General features: G+C 30.8%; 2 protein-coding genes across 4 annotated transcripts; both read left to right on the forward strand.

Moving 5' to 3' along the window:
* The first annotated feature begins 413 nt into the window (after window positions 1-413).
* Window positions 414-21,628, forward strand: LOC109793679 (uncharacterized). Of its 3 annotated transcripts, XM_083059527.1 has the most exons (11): window positions 414-708; window positions 3,883-3,951; window positions 8,486-12,470; window positions 18,054-18,501; window positions 18,596-19,267; window positions 19,380-19,613; window positions 19,699-20,236; window positions 20,316-20,408; window positions 20,497-20,598; window positions 20,700-20,984; window positions 21,392-21,628. In XM_083059527.1, exons 8-11 carry the CDS (start codon window positions 20,319-20,321, stop codon window positions 21,485-21,487), a joined length of 573 nt encoding a protein of 190 aa, XP_082915653.1. In that variant the 5' UTR covers window positions 414-708; window positions 3,883-3,951; window positions 8,486-12,470; window positions 18,054-18,501; window positions 18,596-19,267; window positions 19,380-19,613; window positions 19,699-20,236; window positions 20,316-20,318; the 3' UTR covers window positions 21,488-21,628. The 3 variants fall into 3 exon arrangements, with proteins under 3 accessions (XP_082915653.1, XP_082915652.1, XP_082915651.1); XM_083059526.1 differs by lacking the exons at window positions 20,316-20,408; window positions 20,497-20,598; window positions 20,700-20,984; window positions 21,392-21,628 and adding an exon at window positions 2,972-3,113 and having other exon boundaries at window positions 18,596-18,913; window positions 18,992-19,097; window positions 19,699-20,231; XM_083059525.1 differs by lacking the exons at window positions 20,316-20,408; window positions 20,497-20,598; window positions 20,700-20,984; window positions 21,392-21,628 and having other exon boundaries at window positions 18,596-18,913; window positions 18,992-19,097; window positions 19,699-20,231.
* Window positions 1,889-10,111, forward strand: LOC145949953 (uncharacterized). Its single transcript, XM_083060861.1, has 4 exons — window positions 1,889-1,976; window positions 3,883-3,951; window positions 4,108-6,368; window positions 10,106-10,111. Exons 1-4 carry the CDS (start codon window positions 1,889-1,891, stop codon window positions 10,109-10,111), a joined length of 2,424 nt encoding a protein of 807 aa, XP_082916987.1.
* Window positions 21,629-21,698: the final 70 nt, after the last annotated feature.

Raw genomic sequence — 21,698 nt, forward strand, 5'->3', positions numbered from 1 at the left:
AATATTATGTATATTATCTTAATAAACTTATATTTTAATAATAATTTAGTATATACTTCCTTTAACATGAGGTACACAATTTTTTTCTTTATATAATTTTAAAATTGTTACTAAAAATTATAAAGTTAGGATTAATTATAAAAGATTATTTTGTTGAAAGATTACAATTAAAAAAGAAAAGAAACTGAAAATATTAAAATTTTAGTTTGATCACACAAAGAAATAAATCACAATATAACATTAATAATATTTCTATGATGTCAATAATAAAAATAGGAGCCATTTGATAGATTAAAAAATAATTTCATAAATACTGCGGCAGTTTTAAGTGGAACCGTCGCAAAGTATTATTTCTTAAATATTGCGACTGTTTTAAGAGAACCGTCGTAATGCACTTTAATTTCTTTCAGAAAGTTACAAACCCTTGAAAAGGAGAGGCGGGGTAAAGTTTAATATTGCGGTAAACTGTAAGTTCTGAAAGTGAAACCCTTGAAAAGCAAAGTGAAACCCCGCCACTGTGCGCACGCTACGCATTCCGCCACCGCCACCGCACGAGACGCATTCTGCCACCGCCATTGCACGAGACGCATTCCGCCACCGCCACCGCACGAGACGCATTCCTCCACCGCCACTGCGTGAGACGCACCACCGCACGAGAAGCGGCTTGCCACCGTACAAAACACTTCGCACCATCGCACAAGACTCCTGGTACGTATTTTAGTAGCATTTGGTTTTGTTGAAGACTGATTAAAGGATTTTGCTGGAGAGTGATTAAAGGGTTTTGGGGGAATCGTATGGTAATTTCGCGAATATTTTTTCGATCAGTTATTCCACGTATATCTGCTAATATAAGCGTGACTTTTGGTTTAATAATTCTTCAAATAGAATTGTGCGAGATGCGTTTTCAAAAATTTGAATTGCAGTTCAATCTCATAATTATTTTTATTTTTCTATTTCCAGTTTGTTTTGTATTCAGTTTCATTAGTTTTTACATTTTCACTTCAATTATTAAAATTTACATTTACATTATATTAAATCACATTATGTTCACCTATATGAAGTTTATCACAATTCATTTAGTTATTACTTTTTCATTTTAATTATTATAATTTACGTTATATTACATTATGTTCACCTATATTAGTTTTGGCCCAATAAAAGAAGCTTATCACAGTTCAATCAGTTTAACTGTTTTAGATTTTATTCTATGCATATGAACATGCTAAACTACTAATAAAACTGTAACAAAAAAAGTACTAATAGAACTAAAAGTACATTCATCAAGTTTGGAAGTGTCGAACAGTAGAAGGCAATTGTTTTATAGAAAGAGAAAGAAGAAAATGTGTACAAAGCTACAAATTAAAAGAAATCTGAAATCATATTATTTGCTCACCTTTTAATAAACCAAAGGCCTAAAACTGCTAGGCTTGCAATTTGCCATTTGACCCAAATACCAGTAGTTCAGTCCTATCTCGAAAGAACAGCTTCACAATTATAAAAATAATATTGAAGAGAATCAGGGGAAGTCTCAAGAATTGACAGTACTTGCCTTTTAAGAGAATAGGACAGAGGCATAGCATAAGCATAGTATCATAGTTATCATTAGAAAACAAAAAAAAGAACAAAAAGAATAGTAACATAGATACGCTGAATTTGGCTTTATTGATCACAGGATTGGGAAAAAAATAGTACAAAGTCATAAGCAACAACCGAACACAAGTTATAATTACGAATATCAAATATTTGGATCATCTTTTCTATGATAATTTGTAATATAATTCTATTTTATTTTGAATTTGGACCACCACTATGTACAAGTATAAAGATCGTAGGTTATATTGTTATATTAAGTAATTAAATAAATGGTAAGTAATTGGGAAAGAGGACGATGATTCATGTTAAGGATGATGGAGAAATGTCTTGGTATGAAACTTTTTGTAACATAACATGGGCTACTGATAGAGCTGTCAAAATGGGTTTGACCCGGCGAGCCAACCCGGCTCACCACGGGTTCGAGCCGGGTTGGGTTAAAAAAAATTTGAAAATTTTAATACGGGTCAAATTTGAACCCGGCTCACCACCAACCCGGCTCACCCGGGTTGAACCCGTGGTGAGCCGGGCTGGCCCACCAACCCGTGATTAATTTTTTTTTTTGAAAAAATACAATAATTATTGGGTCATGGTGCAGTCCAACATGAGACAATAATAATTTAATGTTAGATTGTGATATGTAATTTTTGTGATTTTGGATTGTATTTGAAGTTTAAGATAATTTTGGATTATATTTATCTATTTGAGATTATTTAGATTTGATTTGATTGTATTTAAAATTATCATTTAATGTTTGGGATGGATAATTCATTTAAGGATGTCTTAATTAAGAATCTAAAATTTTTAAAATAAGTTTAAATTTTTGGGCTTTAGTTGTATATTAAGAAAAAAAAAATGAAAAAAATTATTTTTTTTTTAAGGTGAGCCAACCCGTTTAACCCACCAACCCGTGGTGGGCCGGGCCGGGCTCGATTTTTTTGAGCTCACTGATAAGTGAGCCGGGTTAGGTTGGCCCACCAAATGGCTAACTCGTGGTGGACCGGGCCGGGCCGAGCCGGGTAGCCCGTTTTGACAGCTCTAGCTACTGATATGCCTTTTGCTTTTTTAATGTTTCTCCTCTCCTCTGTGTACCACTGTCATGACCACCACCTATGCCTGCACATGCCTCCACTTTTATTATCCACATCACATACTTTTTTTTATTAGAAATTACAACCATTTTTTATTAGTGTTTTTTTTTGTATTACAATATTTTATATTATTTTTCCAGTTATAATACTGATCTTTGCTCTCAATATTGAGACTACACTTTCTTATACAAAAGACACATTATTAGTTTAGCTTATCAAAATCATTACGTAATGATTTTATGTAATGATTGCAAAGAAAAGATGATTCACATGGATTTTATAAATGAAAGGTACAAAGTCAGCACTCAACAACCATGCAATGCAATGGCTTGGGACGTGTTTGGATTCACAAATGAAAATGGGCTCCACTGAGTGATATTATTTTTAAAACTTCCTACCCAAAAGAGGACGGTCTAGTGATATTATTTTTGGGTGGGTACAAATTCTACTGATTAATATTATTTTTCTGCGTAGACCTTAACTAATTAATTAGGTGGAGTTTGAATTAGTCTTTTTCCGTAAGGCTTAATGGAAATGTTCAATCAATTCAAGATAGCTATTTCATTTGGGCATGTTATATATTATGTGGGTGGAAGATATGATTTGTGTCCAATAACAAGTCTGAATTACTCTATCCCAATGCCATCCAAGTTGAATAAATATAAGAATGTACCCATTCCACACAACTATTGGTATAAATTCTACTCATTCGGTCACTAGTTCAAAACAAGGGTGGATTGGTACTCCTGCACATGAACCTCCACATTATTTTATTTCTCTTCATTTACATGTGACACTTTTAAATATAATTTAATACAGTGTTTAATTCAGTTTTTCTTAGTTTTTTTTTTAAATATGAAATTTATTTTTAATTAGTTTGTATATATTTCTATTTTTGTTTAATAAAATGTTTATTTTTTGTATAAAAAAATGATTCACCTGGTCAACTATTTTGATTGAGAAACATTATTCATGAATGATCTAGCAGAATTCACATTCTTCATATATAAATTGTAAACAATTATTATCAGATTTAGAGAAGTCACAACATAATCTAGTTTAGCTTATTTAGATATTGTTATTTATTTTGTTATATTAAGTGAAAATGACTGCTCTTTTTGAACACGTAAATATTTCTAAATGTTATCATATCATTTTTTTTGTTCATCTCTAACTTGACTTTTTTAATTTGTGTTGTTAGGATCATTTTCTTCACGTGCCTTGTTGGATCTTTTGAAGGAAGTTACAAGTAATTGCTCATCTAACAAAGGTATGCAAAAAATTATCTCTTTTAAATTAGTGATGTGTGTATGGTAGATAAATTCATTGTGTTTTATCTTGTGTAATGAGAATTTTTAGTTAAATATCCTTTCATTATTGTATATAGAATTGAAATGTTAAAGTGTGATATTTGATTTTAATTTAGATTCAACATTTAAAGTAATGGACAAGTCATGGATTATGAAGCCACAAAACTCTATTGAATATGAGCAAGGGGTTAGGCAATTCATTGATTTTGCCCTTGAGCATAACTTTGCTAATGGAAAACTTATATGCCCTTGTAAACGATGTGGTTTCAAGAAGTGGCATTGTAGAGATGTGGTGTACGATCACTTGATTTGTACACCATTTCCAAAAGGATACAATTGTTGGGTCCATCATGGGGAGATGAGAATAGGAGAAACTAGTAATAGCTCACATAATAGAATGCTAAATGAAGTCCATGACAATGTTGTTGAAAATCCTATTCAAAGCATGATCAATGATGCTTTTGGAGTTGATATGCACCATGCACATGAAGTACCCATTGCATCAAATTTAGATGTCCACTTGGATGATGTAATGCCACATACAACTCAAGAAGAGCATGAATCTAGAGAGTACTATGAACTAGCTAGAGATGGACAAGAACCTTTGTACGAAGGGTGTATAAAATACTCAAGGTTGTCTTTTTTGGTTAAATTGTATCACATCAAATGCTTGTGTGGGATTAGTGACAAGGCCATGACCATGATTTTAGAACTATTAAATGATGCATTTGAAAATGTGAAGATACCATGTTCATTTTATGAGGCCAAGAAAATAATAACCAAGCTTGGTTTGAATTATGAAAAGATACATGCTTGTCCGAATAATTGTATGCTATATTGGGGCAATAGGGAAGATGAAGAGAGGGAGGCATGCAAAACTTGTCACACTTCTAGATGGAAATCAAGGGAAAAAGTTGGTATGGTTGAGGTGACTAGTGAAGACAATAATCTTAAGAAAATACCTGCAAAAGTTCTTCGGTATTTTCCACTAAAACCTCGATTGCAAAGGTTATTTTTGTCTTCAAAATCAGCAAAGGATATGATATGGCATGCTGTTGATAGTAACAATGATGGGATGTTGAGACATCCTAGAGATTCTGAAGCTTGGAAGCATTTTAATTTGACACATAAAGAGTTTGCATCAGATCCAAGAAATGTGCGTCTTGCACTAGCTACTGATGGTTTTAATCCTTTTGGTCTTATGAGTCCAAATTATAGTATACGGCCTGTTATTCTCATTCCATACAACATGCCTCCGTGGTTGTGCATGAAGCCAACATCTTTTATAATGTCAATGATAATACCTGGTAAAAAAATGCCAGGAAATGATATAGATGTCTACTTACAACCTTTAATCAAAGAGTTGAATGAGTTGTGGACAACAGGTGTGGATGCCTATGATTCCTTCAAGAAAGAGATGTTTAAATTGCGTGCAGCTTTGATGTGGACAATTAGTGATTTTCCTGGGTTAGGAACACTTTCTGGATGGAACACTTACACTGGCCTTGCTTGCCCATCTTGTAACTTTGACTTTGCTCCCCTTCATCTCAAAGATAGTGGCAAATTTTGCTTTTGGGGATTTCGTCGTTATCTTGATCAGAGACATAGATTTAGATTGTGCATAATACGTTTTAATGGTGAGCAAGATATGTGTAATCCACCAAAAAGGTTAAGTGGTGTTGAAATACTTCAACAAGTTGAAAATGTTAAAGTTGTATTTGGTAGGGAAAAAAAGAAAGATTCAAGAAAAAGAAAACGAAGTGAACGATTTGCTCAAAGAGTTACTGAACAATGGCATAAGAAGAGCATATTTTTTGATCTGATATATTGGAAACAAAATTGTTTGCGTCATTGTCTTGATGTAATGCATATAGAGAAGAATGTATGTGATAATATTATAAATACTTTGTTGAATGTTCCTAAAAAGAGTAAAGACCATGTTGATGCTCGAAAAGACCTTAAAGTTTTGGGAATAAGACCTGATCTCTGGCCTAATAAAAATGGAAGATACCCTCAAGCTATCTTTACTTTGTCTAGTAAAGGTAAGAGGACATTTTTAACGACTTTAAAGAATATTAGTGTACCAGATGGTTACTCAAGCAACATTTCTAGGTGCATTGACTTGGAAACTTTAAGGTTTAATGGAATGTTGAAAAGCCATGATTGTCATATATTAATGGAACAATTACTACCGTTAGCTATGAGGTCATCATTGCCAGATGAGGTTTCAGCAATACTAATTGAGTTATGCTCATTTTTTAGACAATTATGTGGCAAAGTTTTAAAAGTTGAAGATTTAGACAAAATGCAAAATCAAATTGTCCTCACTTTATGCCACATGGAAATGATATTTCCACCTTCGTTCTTCACTGTTATGGTTCATTTGGTTGTTTGTAACACCCCAATTTTCAAAAAGGTTATTATTATTATTATATTATTATTATTATTATTAGATGGTATTTGGTCATAATTATTTTAATAATTATAGAGAAATATTATTTTGTACGTTTTAAATAATTATTATTTTGGACAATTATTTTGTACGTATTAAATAAGTATTTTTATTAGCATTTTTAAATAAATATTTATATGTTTTAAGAGAAGGTTGATTTTATATGATATTTTGTTATTGAAATTATATTATTATATTTAGGGTCAGAAATATATTATTATTATAGAGAAAAAAATATTTTATAATATACATGTATTTATTTTATTTAATTATTTTGAGGAAAATTAGAAGTGGGTTAGAAGAGAAGGAAAATGGGTTGGGTTGACCCAGTCCAATGGATTAATTTTAAGAAAGGAGTCAGGTGATGTTAACCCTATCTGCCTCATTTGCGTTCTGAAGGGTTAGGGAAAAAAAGAGGAGAAACAAAGAGCTCTAAGGAAGAGTACTCAGGAACGATCTTAGATCACACCAAGATCATTCATCTTCTGCTCATCCAGGTACGGGGGAGATGGGTTTCTTCATATGTGAATATAGGGGCGTTCGGGTAGTGAGGGCAATCCCTAAGTCCCTCTAGGAACTCTATTTAAAATTCTGAACGATTATCTGTGCAATCGATGTTCTAAATTCTTAATTCATTTGGAAGAACTTATTTCTTGAATTGTCTTTGAATTCCATTGGGGATTTCTTGTTAATTCTTTATCCTTAAATTTGATGACTTGAATTTTATGTGTTAAGAAGAATTTAGATTTTTTTTTGTAAAACCAATGGGAACCAATTTTTGAGGCTTGAGATGTGTATGGATTGATTTGGAACGTATGAAGAATATAAATGGAGTTAAACTGAACCAACGGGGTGTAGAAGTAGTGAAAATTGGTAAAAATCTTGTTGGAACTCGTAAAACGCAGGTTTAATTTCACAGAGGGGAGTCTGGGCAGAGATTTGGGCGCTCAGCGCCAGTTTTGGGCGTCGGGCGTCGGGACCCCGACATACGTTTGTAATTTTGCGATATCTTTCTGTGTAGTTATCCAAATCGAGTGCCGTTTGTTTTGTTAGAAAATAGACATCTGGGGATACCATTTAGACACAAGAATCGTGTAAAATTATTAATATTTGATCAAGTTATGTGAGTTGCAATTTGAGCCTTCCAATCTGTGTGCGAACCACAACATCAATTTTTGTGAGCCCTGAATGGTAACCTAAACGACTTTATTAGGATTTGTGTTATTCATGAAAGTTGTAGATATTGATGTTAGGATTCTAATGGAGTTGGCATCACTTAGAAAGGATATGTATATCTCTAGTTATGGTTAAATTATTAACTGAATGTCATAGATATTGTGATGTGTGTGAAGAATTATGTGAAATTTGTGATCTATGATGTTGATAACTTAATGATAGGTACCTAGCATGTGAGGATGATATTGCATGGATTGTTATTGACATGTGATGATGTTATATAATGGAGATGCATTAATTATGAGTTACGTGGGATGCATGAGTTGCATGAGACTTATGAGTTGCATGTGGTGCTTGAGAAGCCAGACGTGGCTATATTGCATTAGACCTTGGGCCCAGAGAGGGGTTGAGACAGGGGGGACCATGACGGGAGGCATTCCATGCGTGGGCCGTTGGGTGTTTAACTGCGCAGCTCACTAGCCACAGAGGGTTTAATGGTGGGTGGATTGCCTTTGCACGGGCCGCTGGGTGTTTAACCGTGCAACATACTGGCCCTGGGAGGGTGTGAGAACGATATGCCCGCATTGGAAACAACTAAGGGAATTGACGAGGTACGCCCATTGTGCGGAGTGCCAAGTTGAGACTCTTAGGAGAGGAGATGTGTATGAGCATATAGTGAGCATGTGTATGAAAGCTTGTATGATTGAAAAAAAAATGATGTTTGGTAATTATATGAGATGTATTTGTTGTTTATATTTAATGATGATATTTTGGTGTACGGTGTGGGGTGGGAATGGGGTAGCTCTATGTTCATATATGATGTTATCTATCTATCACCGTCCTGTTTTTATGTGGTTTTCTTTTAGGTGAAGATGAAGGCACTCATAGTGTTGAGTTCTAAAGGGAAAGGGTTCTGCTCTGATAGGATGTGACATTGGGGCATGAATTTAGGATGCTTTAGTTATGAATTGTTATTTGTCGTTTGATGAGACTTATTTTTAAGAGTTTTATATTCACCTTATATTTGTAAATTCTGGATTCCTTTCATTTTTCTTTAGAGACCTTGATAATTTTCTTTTAAGAGTAAAACTTTATTATTATTATTATTATTATTTCTATTTATTTCAAGACTTTTGAACCTATGAGTTTTTATTAAAATATGTGGACCCTTCTTGATGTTATATTTATTGAATTATTCTTATTGTTGTTACTTATTTATTATGGGGTAGAAGGGTGTCACATTTAGTGGTATCAGAGCAGGTCGATCCAATTGGCCGTGAGTTATGAGTCTACTATGCTTGTTTGGTAGATGAATGATGGAATATGTTTTGCTTTATGATGAGGATAATGATGATGATGATGTTTCCCTTGTGTTGTTAGTGTTGTGCTTACACTTATATTATTTTCTCAGAATTTGGCTGAAAGACATGATATAGCTTAGTTGAGGCTATTCATGATTGCTTATTTGTTTTGATACTTCTTTCTTACGTAAGAAGTAGTGGTTGAGTGGTATCGCTCGTATTGCGAGCATATGTGCCAGTAGTAGTGGACGAAGCCTTGCTAATCAACTAGAAATTATTGGGACCTTAGATTTGGGTGAGACATTGATTTGTCGAGAGTTTACGGTTAATGGAGTTTCTAGAATCTATAGTTGTAGCGATTGAATCCAAGGAGGTTGTATATGAGAATTGGAGTTTTGGTATCCTTGATGAGAGATTGAAATGTTGGTAATTCCCTTGAGTGTTGGTGTTGGCATGTTTACCGTTTATGGTTTAGGTAGCATGTGAGTTTTATTTTCTAAGTCTGTTGTGCTAAATATGTGAGTTGTTTGGTTTAGGATTGTAGTGGAAAGCTTGAATATGAAGTTGAGGTGTGAGTTTGGAAGGGTTGATGTATTTTTGTGGCCTTAGATATATTGATATACTATTGCTGTTTGGTGTAGAGGATATTTTCGCTGCAGTTTTGTTGTGCCATTATGACTACCATATTGACAGATTTAGATTTTATGATCTTCATAAAAGTTGTAGCCTTAGACGTTATCTTTCCAATGGAATTGGAATCAGGTAAAACGGAGGTCTAGAACTCCAGTTATAGCTACTTTGGTGATCAAAGGTCTAGCTGTAAGCGCCGAATATATCTGCTGCGGTTTTTGAAATTTTTAGCTAAGAAGATGATCTTTTAGAATTTTATGTCTTCATAAGAGTTTTAACTTTTTCTCTTAGCTTTCTTTTGAGATAGGTTTGAGATCATTTGGATGAGTATAACTCTCTAGGTATCATTTTCTTTGATCATTGTTGAAGGGATATGTATGGTGTCATGATATTTTTGAATCGTTAGACAATGAAAGGATAAAAATTGATTTTTTTCATGATTCTAAGATGTTAGGTGGATTGAGAGGTTGTTTAAGATTGTATGATGTTATGTGGTAAAGTTGGTTCATGTACATACTATATGGAGTAAATGGTGATTGATTCGTACATGCTTAGGAATGATATATATCGATTGTTTGAAGTAGATATTCTAACATGATTTGATATGCATGTATGTTGATATGAGGATAGATGACCTTATGGATCAATTAGCGGGTGTTTAGTAAGGTTGACCTTAACGTGTGCTATCATCAAATTGGAATTGAGAGTGAGGATTTATCCAAGATAGCTTTAGGCTAAGTTATCTAAGTATGAATTTTGGTTGTATAAGAAGAGTTTTCTAGGTCCTGTAATTTTAGTGGGGGTATACTGTAGATCTATCTAAGGTAGAAGTTGTATTTCAGTGGGTGATACCTAACTCAATTAGTGAGGTTAAGTGTCTTTTTAGATAAGCTTATTATTATAGGAGAGTTATTGAGGAAATTCTTAAAATAACATTACCTTAGACTAGATTGACGAGAAAGAGGAGTTGCCTTTATGTGGGATAGTGAGTGTGAGAGTAGTTTCCAAACTCTTAAGGAAAGATTGACTAGTGTTAATATTACTGGATTTTAGTAAGCCTTTTATGGTATATAGTAGTGCTTCTAAGATAGGTTTGGGCGGAGTGTTGATGCAAGAAGGAATGGTAGTAGCTTATGCTTCTAGGAAATTGAGAAATCACGAGAGGAATTACCTTACCCATGACTTTAAGTTAGCGGTTGTAATATTTATACTAAGATTTGGAGACACTACCTATATGATTCTAAGCTTGAGGTATTTAGTGATCATTAGAGCCTTAAATATCTTTTGACCAAAGGAGATAGTTGGAATTTCTTAAGGACTAGGATTTTAATCTTAGTTGTTATCTAGGTAAAGCCAATGTGGTGATCGATGCTTTGAGTAGGAAACATTTATATTTGCTTTTCCTTATGATTAGAGAGATGGATCTTTTAGTTCAAATTAGGGATTTAAGCTTGACTTATGAGGTTATCCTTAGTAGTGTGAAACTAGGTATGACTCGAATAACTAGTCGATTGTTAAAGGAAAATTGGAGGAACATAATTTGTTGATTCATTTTGGTGATAAGATATGAGGCTATAGGACAAGATAATGGATAAGTGTTTATCTCGGGTATAGATGAAGTGGTAAGACTTTGAGATCTAGTATGTGTACCTAGTGCACTTATGCTTAGGTGGTTGATCTTTAGAGAGGGTCATAGAAGAAAAGCTAATATTATGGCAGATACCTTGAGTAGGATGATCTTTCATCTATCGTCTTTGATGATTTAAGGTTGGATTTGATTGAAGAGTTTACAGACTTAAGCTTGATGTGTGAGCTTACCCTTAGAAGCATTGAATTGAGTATGTCGAAAGTGACTAGTGAATTAATGGATGAGATTAGAAAAAGCCCAAGAGTCAGATCCTTTCTTAGTGAACCAAGTGAAGAAGATTGATAGGAATATAGGTAACCTTTTCTGAGTAGGAATCGATGTTGTTTTGAGGTGCAAGAACAAAATTTGGGTGCCTAGTAATCCCGAATTAAGAGATGATCTTAGAGGAAGGACAAAAGAGTACTTTTAGCATCCACTTAGGAGCTATTAACATGTATCAGAGTGGCGCAGCGGAAGCGTGGTGGCCTAAGGTGAAGAGAGGAGGAGAGGAAGTTTGTGTACTCATGTTTAGTATAATATAAGTCTAAGACAGAACATCATAAGCCTTTTAGGACTTTTGTAACCTTTAGATGTCCCTGTTTGGAAGTGAGATAATGTGTCTAGACTTTGTTGTGGCTTTGCCTAGGAAGTTTAGGAAGAATCTTGAGTTTAATGAAGGAGTCATAGTCGAACCTCTTCATTTCATAAATTCGAGGACGAATTTCTTAAAAGGGGGGAAGTATTGTAACACCCCAATTTTCAAAAAGGTTATTATTATTATATTATTATTATTATTAGATGGTATTTGGTCATAATTATTTTAATAATTATAGAGAAATATTATTTTGTACGTTTTAAATAATTATTATTTTGGACAATTATTTTGTACGTATTAAATAAGTATTTTTATTAGCATTTTTAAATAAATATTTATATGTTTTAAGAGAAGGTTGATTTTATATGATATTTTGTTATTGAAATTATATTATTATATTTAGGGTCAGAAATATATTATTATTATAGAGAAAAAATATTTTATAATATACATGTATTTATTTTATTTAATTATTTTGAGGAAAATTAGAAGTGGGTTAGAAGAGAAGGAAAATGGGTTGGGTTGACCCAGTCCAATGGATTAATTTTAAGAAAGGAGTCAGGTGGTGTTAACCCTATCTGCCTCATTTGCGTTCTGAAGGGTTAGGGAAAAAAAGAGGAGAAACAAAGAGCTCTAAGGAAGAGTACTCAGGAACGATCTTAGATCACACCAAGATCATTCATCTTCTGCTCATCCAGGTACGGGGGAGATGGGTTTCTTCATATGTGAATATAGGGGCGTTCGGGTAGTGAGGGCAATCCCTAAGTCCCTCTAGGAACTCTATTTAAAATTCTGAACGATTATCTGTGCAATCGATGTTCTAAATTCTTAATTCATTTGGAAGAACTTATTTCTTGAATTGTCTTTGAATTCCATTGGGGATTTCTTGTTAATTCTTTATCCTTAAATTTGATGACTTGAATTTTATGTGTTAAGAAGAGTTTAGATTTTTTTTTGTAAAACCAATGGGAACCAATTTTTGAGGCTTGAGATGTGTATGGATTGATTTGGAACGTATGAAGAATATAAATGGAGTTAAACTGAACCAACGGGGTGTAGAAGTAGTGAAAATTGGTAAAAATCTTGTTGGAACTCGTAAAACGCAGGTTTAATTTCACAGAGGGGAGTCTGGGCAGAGATTTGGGCGCTCAGCGCCAGTTTTGGGCGTCGGGCATCGGGACCCCGACATACGTTTGTAATTTTGTGATATCTTTCTGTGTAGTTATCCAAATCGAGTGACGTTTGTTTTGTTAGAAACTAGACATCTGGGGCTACCATTTAGACACAAGAATCGTGTAAAATTATTAATATTTGATCAAGTTATGTGAGTTGCAATTTGAGCCTTCCAATCTGTGTGCGAACCACAACATCAATTTTTGTGAGCCCTGAATGGTAACCTAAACGACTTTATTAGGATTTGTGTTCTTCATGAAAGTTGTAGATATTGATGTTAGGATTCTAATGGAGTTGGGATCACTTAGAAAGGATATGTATATCTCGAGTTATGGTTAAATTATTAACTGAATGTCATAGATATTGTGATGTGTGTGAAGAATTATGTGAAATTTGTGATCTATGATGTTGATAACTTAATGATAGGTACCTAGCATGTGAGGATGATATTGCATGGATTGTTATTGACATGTGATGATGTTATATAATGGAGATGCATTAATTATGAGTTACGTGGGATGCATGAGTTGCATGAGACTTATGAGTTGCATGTGGTGCTTGAGAAGCCAGACGTGGCTATATTGCATTGGACCCTGGGCCCAGAGAGGGGTTGAGACAGGGGGGACCATGACGGGAGGCATTCCATGCGTGGGCCGTTGGGTGTTTAACTGCGCAGCTCACTAGCCACAGAGGGTTTAACGGTGGGTGGATTGCCTTTGCACGGGCCGCTGGGTGTTTAACCGTGCAACATACCGGCCCTGGGAGGGTGTGAGAACGGTATGCCCGCATTGGAAACAACTAAGGGAATTGACGAGGTACGCCCATTGTGCGGAGTGCCAAGTTGAGACTCTTAGGAGAGGAGATGTGTATGAGCATATAATGAGCATGTGTATGAAAGCTTGTATGATTGAAAAAAAAAATGATGTTTGGTAATTATATGAGATGTATTTGTTGTTTATATTTAATGATGATATTTTGGTGTACGGTGTGGGGTGGGAATGGGGTAGCTCTATGTTCATATATGATGTTACACTACTAGAAAAATGGAAATTAGAGACAGAAAAAATCCGTCACAAAATTAAAGAAAATCCGTCACAAAATTATTAGTGACGGAATTTGTGACGGATTTTGGGTCGTCACAAAAAATGGCGTCACAAAATATTTTGTGACGAAAAATTCAGTCCGTCACAATTAATGACGGAAATATGTCGTCACTAACTAATAAATTTTCCGTCGCAATTTGTGAGGGAATGCATTCGTCACAAACTGGGTTCAAAATCCGTCACAAATTGTGAGAGATTCAAAATCCATCACAAAATCCTAATTTTTTATTTTTACGAATTTTTAAATAAAAAATAATTAAATTATTCCAGATTTATTAATTATATAATATATATTATTTTCACTTTTTTTTTCTAATCTACAAGTATTAATTATTAATTTTCAGATAATTGGCAGTGGTAAGATTCGAACCCCTTACCTTCTACTCATTCTAACATTAACACTCATTCTCCAACCATCTGAGCTACCTTATCAGTTCAGTACTTATTTAACAATATATATATAAATATGAAAGAATATCAATTTTTATCACAATAATATCAAACATCATTAAACATCAAACTAATAAATTTAAAATAGATTCATAATTAAAATCTTAATATAATTTATTTTAGAATTTTTATTTTATTAAATTAATTGAAAATTAATTATATTTTATCATTTTTTAATCAAGTGAATGAATGATAATGAATTAACACAATTTTTAAAATATATTTTAATTGAAAGTATATTTTTAGTAAATATTTGAATATAAAAGTATTTTTATAAATAATTAAATGAAAAATATATTTTAAAATTTATTTCTCTCATAACACTACTTAAGTAAAAATTTTCAAAAAAAACTAAACTTATATTTGTTTGCGTTATTTTTCCAAAAAAAAAATAAAATAAAAAAAAGATCAAACCTTTTGATAATTAAATCATCCAAAAATTAAGACAAAAAAATAATGTTAATTGGACCAAACTACCGAATACGTACGGGCTGAGTTCAGTGTGATATACTCCACCAAAAAGAAAAGGACAATAGACTCCGAAACTGTAATGCATAAATATAAATTGAAAATTAAAACAATTTATTCGAAACGGTTACACGAGGAAAAACGAAAAGAATAAATAGTTGTTTAGATTGTGAAACTTGTAATCAATTACTAAAACCTTATATTCGATTACTAGATGATTTTATAAATTTAACTTTAATTCTAATACTTATAATCCTTTAACTAATTTTTTAATTAATAAAAAATATTATAAATAATGATTTTTTTATAATATTTATTAAAATTATACATGTAACACTTAAATCCAAAATAATAATCAAGTGCCATAAATTCTCCAGTATCAACCATATATATATATATATATATATATATATATATATATATATATATATATATTATTTTTACATTACTTGCATTCAGAGATATTGATCTGCTATATTAGAGTCACATTTTTATTAATTTATTAACGAGTGTTTTTACTTTCATATATTATTTTATAAATTATATATTATAAATTATCATAAATATTTTTTAAACTAATTATAAAAATTAAAAGAAGTTTAAATAAATGCAAATGACAAAATTCTAATTTTTTATTTTTACGAATTTTTAAATAAAAAATAATTAAATTATTCCAGATTTATAATTATAAAATATATATTATTTTCACCTTTTTTTTTTCTAATATACAAGTATTAATTATAAAGTGCATTATATATAATATATATAATACATTTTATAATTAATTATATATATATATTTTCTAATATATATATATATTTTCACCTTTTATTAATTATATAATATATATTAAATTATTCCATTTAGGTGTATTATAAAGTATGATGATAATATTTTTATATATTTATTGATAGACTTAATTGTATTTTTTATTAAATGATCAAGCATAATGAATTTTCTAGCGTCAACCATTATATATATATATAATTATATATCATTTATAAATATACTTTTATATATTTATTTTTAGTTTTTTAGTTAAAATGGAAATTAATATTGTATTTTTATAATTTCATAAGTACTTTTAAATTAAAAGTTTTTTCCTAATTCATATTTTAATTTTTTTTTACTTCAAAACGACAACTTATTATTTAAAATAATTCATTTCTTATGTTTTAATTTTTAATCTTTTGATGAAAAAAATATTTTAGTTTCATAATTTTTTAATTATTTTTTTAGCTAAATATGATTTATTTATACATAATTCTTAAATATAATAATTGTGCAGTAAAATTTTCTATTTTGAGAGAGATACGTAATCCCTCAGAGATTGTGACGGAATTTGTGACGGAATACGATTTTTAAAAGTATTCCGTCACAGAATCCGTCACAAATTGTGAGGGATTCAAAATCCGTCACAAAATCCTAATTTTTTATTTTTATGAATTTTTAAATAAAAAATAATTAAATTATTCCAGATTTATTAATTATATAATATATATTATTTTCACCTTTTTTTCTAATATACAAGTGAAAATTATAAAGTGTATTATATAATATATACAATACACTGTATAATTAATTATATATATATATATATATAGTTAGTTATATATAATTATATATAATTTATAAATATACTTTTATATATTTATTTTTAGCTTTTTACTCAAAATGAAAATTAATATTGTCTTTTTATAATTTCATAAGTATTTTTAAATTAAAATTTTTTTCCTAATTCATATTTTAATTTCTTATACTTCAAAATGACAACTTATTATTTAAATTAATTCATTTCTTATGTTTTAATTTTTAATCTTTTGATGAAAAAAAAATATTTTAGTTTCATAATTTTTTAATTATTTTTTTTAGCAAAATATTTTTTATTTATACATAATTATTAAATATAATAATTGTGCAATAAAATTTTCTATTTTGAGAGGGATACGTAATCCCTCACAAATTGTGACGGAATTTGTGACGAAATACAAGTTTTAAAAAATTTTCGTCACAGAATCCGTCACAAATTGTGAGGGATTCAAAATCCGTCACAAAATCCTAATTTTTTATTTTTACAAATTTTTAAATAAAAAATAATTAAATTATTCCAGATTTATTAATTATATAATATATATTATTTTTACCTTTTTTTTTCTTCTAATATACAAGTATTAATTATAAAGTGTATTACATAATATATATAATACACTTTATAATTAATTATATATATATATATATATATATATATATTTCCCCTTTTATTAATTATATAATATATATTAAATTATTCCATTTAAGTGTATTATAAAGTATGATGATAATTGTTTTATATATTTATTGATAGACTTAAGTGTACTTTTTATTAAATGATCAAGCACAATGAATTTTCTAGCGTCAACCATTGTATATATATAGTTATATATATAGTTATATATAATTATGTATAACTTATAAATATACTTTTATATATTTATTTTTAGCTTTTATAGTTAAAATGCAAAATAATATTGTCTTTTTATAATTTCATAAGTATTTTTAAATTAAAAGTTTTTTTCTAATTCATATTTTAATTTCTTATACTTCAAAATGACAACTTATTATTTAAATTAATTCATTTTTTATGTTTTAATTTTTAATCTTTTGATGAAAAAATATTTTAGTTTCATAATTTTTTAATTATTTTTTTAGAAAATATTTTTTATTTATACATAATTCTTAAATATAATAATTGTATAATAAAATTTTCTATTTTGAGAGGGATACATAATCCCTCACAGATTGTGACGGAATTTGTGACGAAATATTTAGAGAGGAATAAAATCCGTCACTAAATCCGTCGCAAATGTTTTTTTTTTTATTAGTGACCCCGTTTGTGACGGAATTGTTAGAGACGGAAATTTTTCCGTCACAAAATCCGTCACAAACTCTAAAAATAAGTAGTCCGTCACAAAAATAAAATTTTCGTCACAAAAGTCGTCACTATTAGTGACGACATTTTATCCGTCACAAATTTTCGTCACAAATTTTAATTTTTTTAGTAGTGTTATCTATCTCTCACCGTCCTGTTTTTATGTGGTTTTCTTTTAGGTGAAGATGAAGGCACTCATAGTGTTGAGTTCTAAAGGGAAAGGGTTCTGCTCTGATAGGATGTGACATTGGGGCATGAATTTAGGATGCTTTAGTTATGAATTGTTATTTGTCGTTTGAAGAGACTTATTTTTAAGAGTTTTATATTCACCTTATATTTGTAAATTCTGGATTCCTTTCATTTTTCTTTAGAGACCTTGATAATTTTCTTTTAAGAGTAAAACTTTATTATTATTATTATTATTATTATTTCTATTTATTTCAAGACTTGTGAACCTATGAGTTTTTATTAAAATATGTGGACCCTTCTTGATGTTATATTTATTGAATTATTCTTATTGTTGTTACTTATTTATTATGGGGTAGAAGGGTGTCACATTGTTCATCTTGTTGAAGAAGTTAAGCTTGGAGGTCCTGTTCATTATCGGTGGATGTATCCTATAGAAAGGTAAATTATTTATACAATTCCCCTTATTTTTATTTTAGCAACACGCACAAGCTTCCTCTAAACAATATCTTTTGTTTTTGTTGTTTAAAAATAGGTACCTAGGACATTTGAAATCTTTTGTACGCAATAAAGCACGACCAGAAGGGTCCATTGCAGAAGGATACCTCATGGAAGAGATATTGACATATTGTTCAAGGTATCTAGATGACATTGAGACTAAATGGAATCGAAGTGGTTGTGTAGATGATGAGGCTTTTAAGGATACACAACCTGAATCACGAGTAGCTAACTTATTTCCTCGTGTTGGAAAACCAATTGGTGCCTCTTCATATTACACACTTACACCAATGGAAAAACTACAAGCTCATAGACATGTGTTAACAAATTGCCCTCTAGTTGATTCATATCTTCAGTAAGGAAATCTTATTACTTGTTTTAATTTGTTAAGGTGTTTTGATGACCATACATCTAATATGACATGAATAAATAGGCAATATAGAAGCATTGTACGAAGACAACTAAGGGGTGGTGCAAGGAGTACTATTCAGGTTGATAAGAAGGTTCACAGAGAGTTTGTTCCTTGGTTTGCCAATCGTGTTAGTGTTCATAATTAACTTACTCTTTATCTATATGTCATTTAAATTTTGGGAATGACGCTTAAATTATATTTTTTGGAATATAGATTCGCAACAATCTCGATACTCTTAGTGGAATATAGATTCGCAACAATCTCGATACTCTTATGAAAAGAATCAAATTTTTAAATGTATGTTTTCTTTTATAAATTCTTTTAAGTGTATGGATTTGTTTTTATTAATTATAGGAAATTCTTTTAAATTCTTTTAGAAGTTGATATTAATTATGGTTTATATTTATAGATATGCTTCCTTCAAGACAAGTTGCTTCTAGGAGTAGATCCATGCCAAATCCACAAAATGCACCTAGTGCATCTCATCAAAATGCACGTGTTCATCAACAAAGTGAGCCTATACCTAATGTTGAATCATCTCAAGAAGAGGTACAAGCAGGGACTAATGAGACTGAGAATGTACCTGATAATCCACTGGTGGTTCAGAGAAGAACATCTCCATATTGGACTGTTGATGTTATTGGTGCGTAATTAATTTTAATTAGTTTTTATATATATATCTTTTTAATTATTATATGTTATGTTAACAATAAACTTTGTTGTATTAGATGGGGAAGGTCACATATCACAAACACGTCTAAGGATGCAAGATGTGTTTGCAATGACTGATAGTCCAACAAAGATACTGACACAATGGAATAGACATAATCAACCAGTGGGTGATTCTTCTAGTTTGTTAGTAGGATTTTTAGGCCAAGTGGCATCCAACTTTGGCAACTTTCCTGTACTGTATGAGAATTGGGCATAGGTTCCTAAAGAGTATAAAAATAATGTTTTTGTTAACACGATACAGGTATTACTTAAAGTTAAATGAAAATGATGTTTGATTTTTTTTTATGTATTTTGTGTCTAACATGACTTTTTATTTTGATTTTGAAGGCTAATTTTGTTGTTAACGATGAAAAACACAAAGAATACATCTTTTGGAGCTTGGGAAAGAAATGGAAGGACAAACGGTGTAGATTGTTTGATAAATTTCATGATTGGGAAAAATCTGTGGAGCAAAATATACAGAATCACCCACCGCACATTCCCCAAGATCATTGGGCTATTTTTGTGCGTTATAGGCGAAGCAGTAAAGCAATTGTAATAACAATTTCCTTTGAACTTGGTTCTTTATGTTGGATAATAATCATATTAACCCTGCTTATTATTGTCCTTACAGGATATGTCTAACAAAAATACTACAAATCGTGCAAAGCTAATGATCCCCCACATACTAGGCTCTAAAACTCTTGCAAGGAAAAGGGATGAGTTGGTATATATGGTTCAATTTCTTATTTTAACTAGCTAATATATTTATTGATAATTTGTATTCTTAATCACTACATGATGCTTATTGTTAGGAGTTGTTACATGGCCGGGAATTTAGTAGAGCAGAAATGTATCAAGTTTCTCACAAAAAGCCTGATGGAAATTTTGTTAATGAAGAGGCTAGAGAGTTACATGTAAGCTTAATGTGTTATTTGAACTTTATTGTTATTTGAACTTCATTATTATTTATGGTCTACTACTGTTTAAATGCTATTATGTTTAATGTTATTTACAGGAAAAGTTGCAAAATGAAATGCAAAATTGTTCTGAAAATGAAGCTTTTGAGAGAGTTTGTGGGAAAGAACATCCTGGCTATGTACGTGGTATGGGACTTGGAGTTAGGCCATCTCAAATCATTGGATCTTCTTCTCGTGCAACATCATCAACTACTTCCTTTCAGTCTAATGAAAAGATGGAACAACTGCAAGCTGAAATTGACTCACTCAAGGCACAAGTTGCAGAAGTCGATGTCTTAAAGGAGCAGATTGCATTTCTTATGCAACGTGTTAAGGGAAATGAGGTAAAATAAATATTATTATGTTTTTTAAAATTTGAAAGCATAGAATGACATGTATAGTTGTTAGTTGTATTTTGTTGTGTCAATAAGAATAACTGGATAATGATTACAATTTTGTCTACTTCATTGAAATGGTTAACTTATATTTATAAGAATTTTGAGCATTCTTATGTTTAATGGGTTATTAGTCTATGGTATTGCATTTTGGGGAGGTTTATGGTGGATTGATTGAAAGCTTTGGAATTATAATGCTTGATGGTATTCTTATAATGCTTGATGAATTATAGTGTATGTTGCTACTTATTTTATACTCACAGTGAGGTGGAAAAGTTGAATATTATACTTGATGAATGTTAATACTAGTATGATTTTCATTTTTACTTATTTTTATTTATTTTGTTTTGTTCCAGGCACCTGACTTGGAATCACCTGTAAATGGAAAGCCTTCCTCTGAAGGGAGTCATATTCCTGAAGGCCATGACTTAGATTCACCTACCACTGTTTAGTTTATATTTTGTTTTTAATTTATGCAGTCTAATTAAGAAACTTAAATACATACTTGTGTGTTTTTTTTGGATTTGTCTAATGTTGTATGAGAAGCATAATTTAATACTCTATATGTTTATGAATTCTATTTTATTTTATTATTAGCTTATGTTATTTATTTTTGTCTAATTATATTACAGTTTAAATAAAAATAATAGATAGACAAGTATT

The sequence above is a fragment of the Cajanus cajan genome, chromosome 7, assembly GCF_000230855.2.
Source record: "Cajanus cajan strain Asha chromosome 7, NIPB_CcT2T_4, whole genome shotgun sequence".
Lineage (NCBI taxonomy): Eukaryota > Viridiplantae > Streptophyta > Magnoliopsida > Fabales > Fabaceae > Cajanus > Cajanus cajan.

Bases quoted from the DNA above. Each gene is read 5' to 3' on its own strand.
- LOC145949953 (XM_083060861.1), top strand. From the start codon at position 1,889: ATGATTCATGTTAAGGATGATGGAGAAATGTCTTGGTATGAAACTTTT. The intron at 1,977-3,882 runs GTTTGACCCGGC...TTGTGTTGTTAG, and splicing joins TGATAGAGCTGTCAAAATGG to GATCATTTTCTTCACGTGCC. The intron at 3,952-4,107 runs GTATGCAAAAAA...ATTTTAATTTAG, and splicing joins TAATTGCTCATCTAACAAAG to ATTCAACATTTAAAGTAATG.
- LOC109793679 (XM_083059526.1), top strand. From the start codon at position 18,350: ATGTGGACCCTTCTTGATGTTATATTTATTGAATTATTCTTATTGTTG. The intron at 18,914-18,991 runs GTAAGGAAATCT...ATGAATAAATAG, and splicing joins CTAGTTGATTCATATCTTCA to GCAATATAGAAGCATTGTAC. The intron at 19,098-19,379 runs GTTAGTGTTCAT...TTATATTTATAG, and splicing joins TTCCTTGGTTTGCCAATCGT to ATATGCTTCCTTCAAGACAA.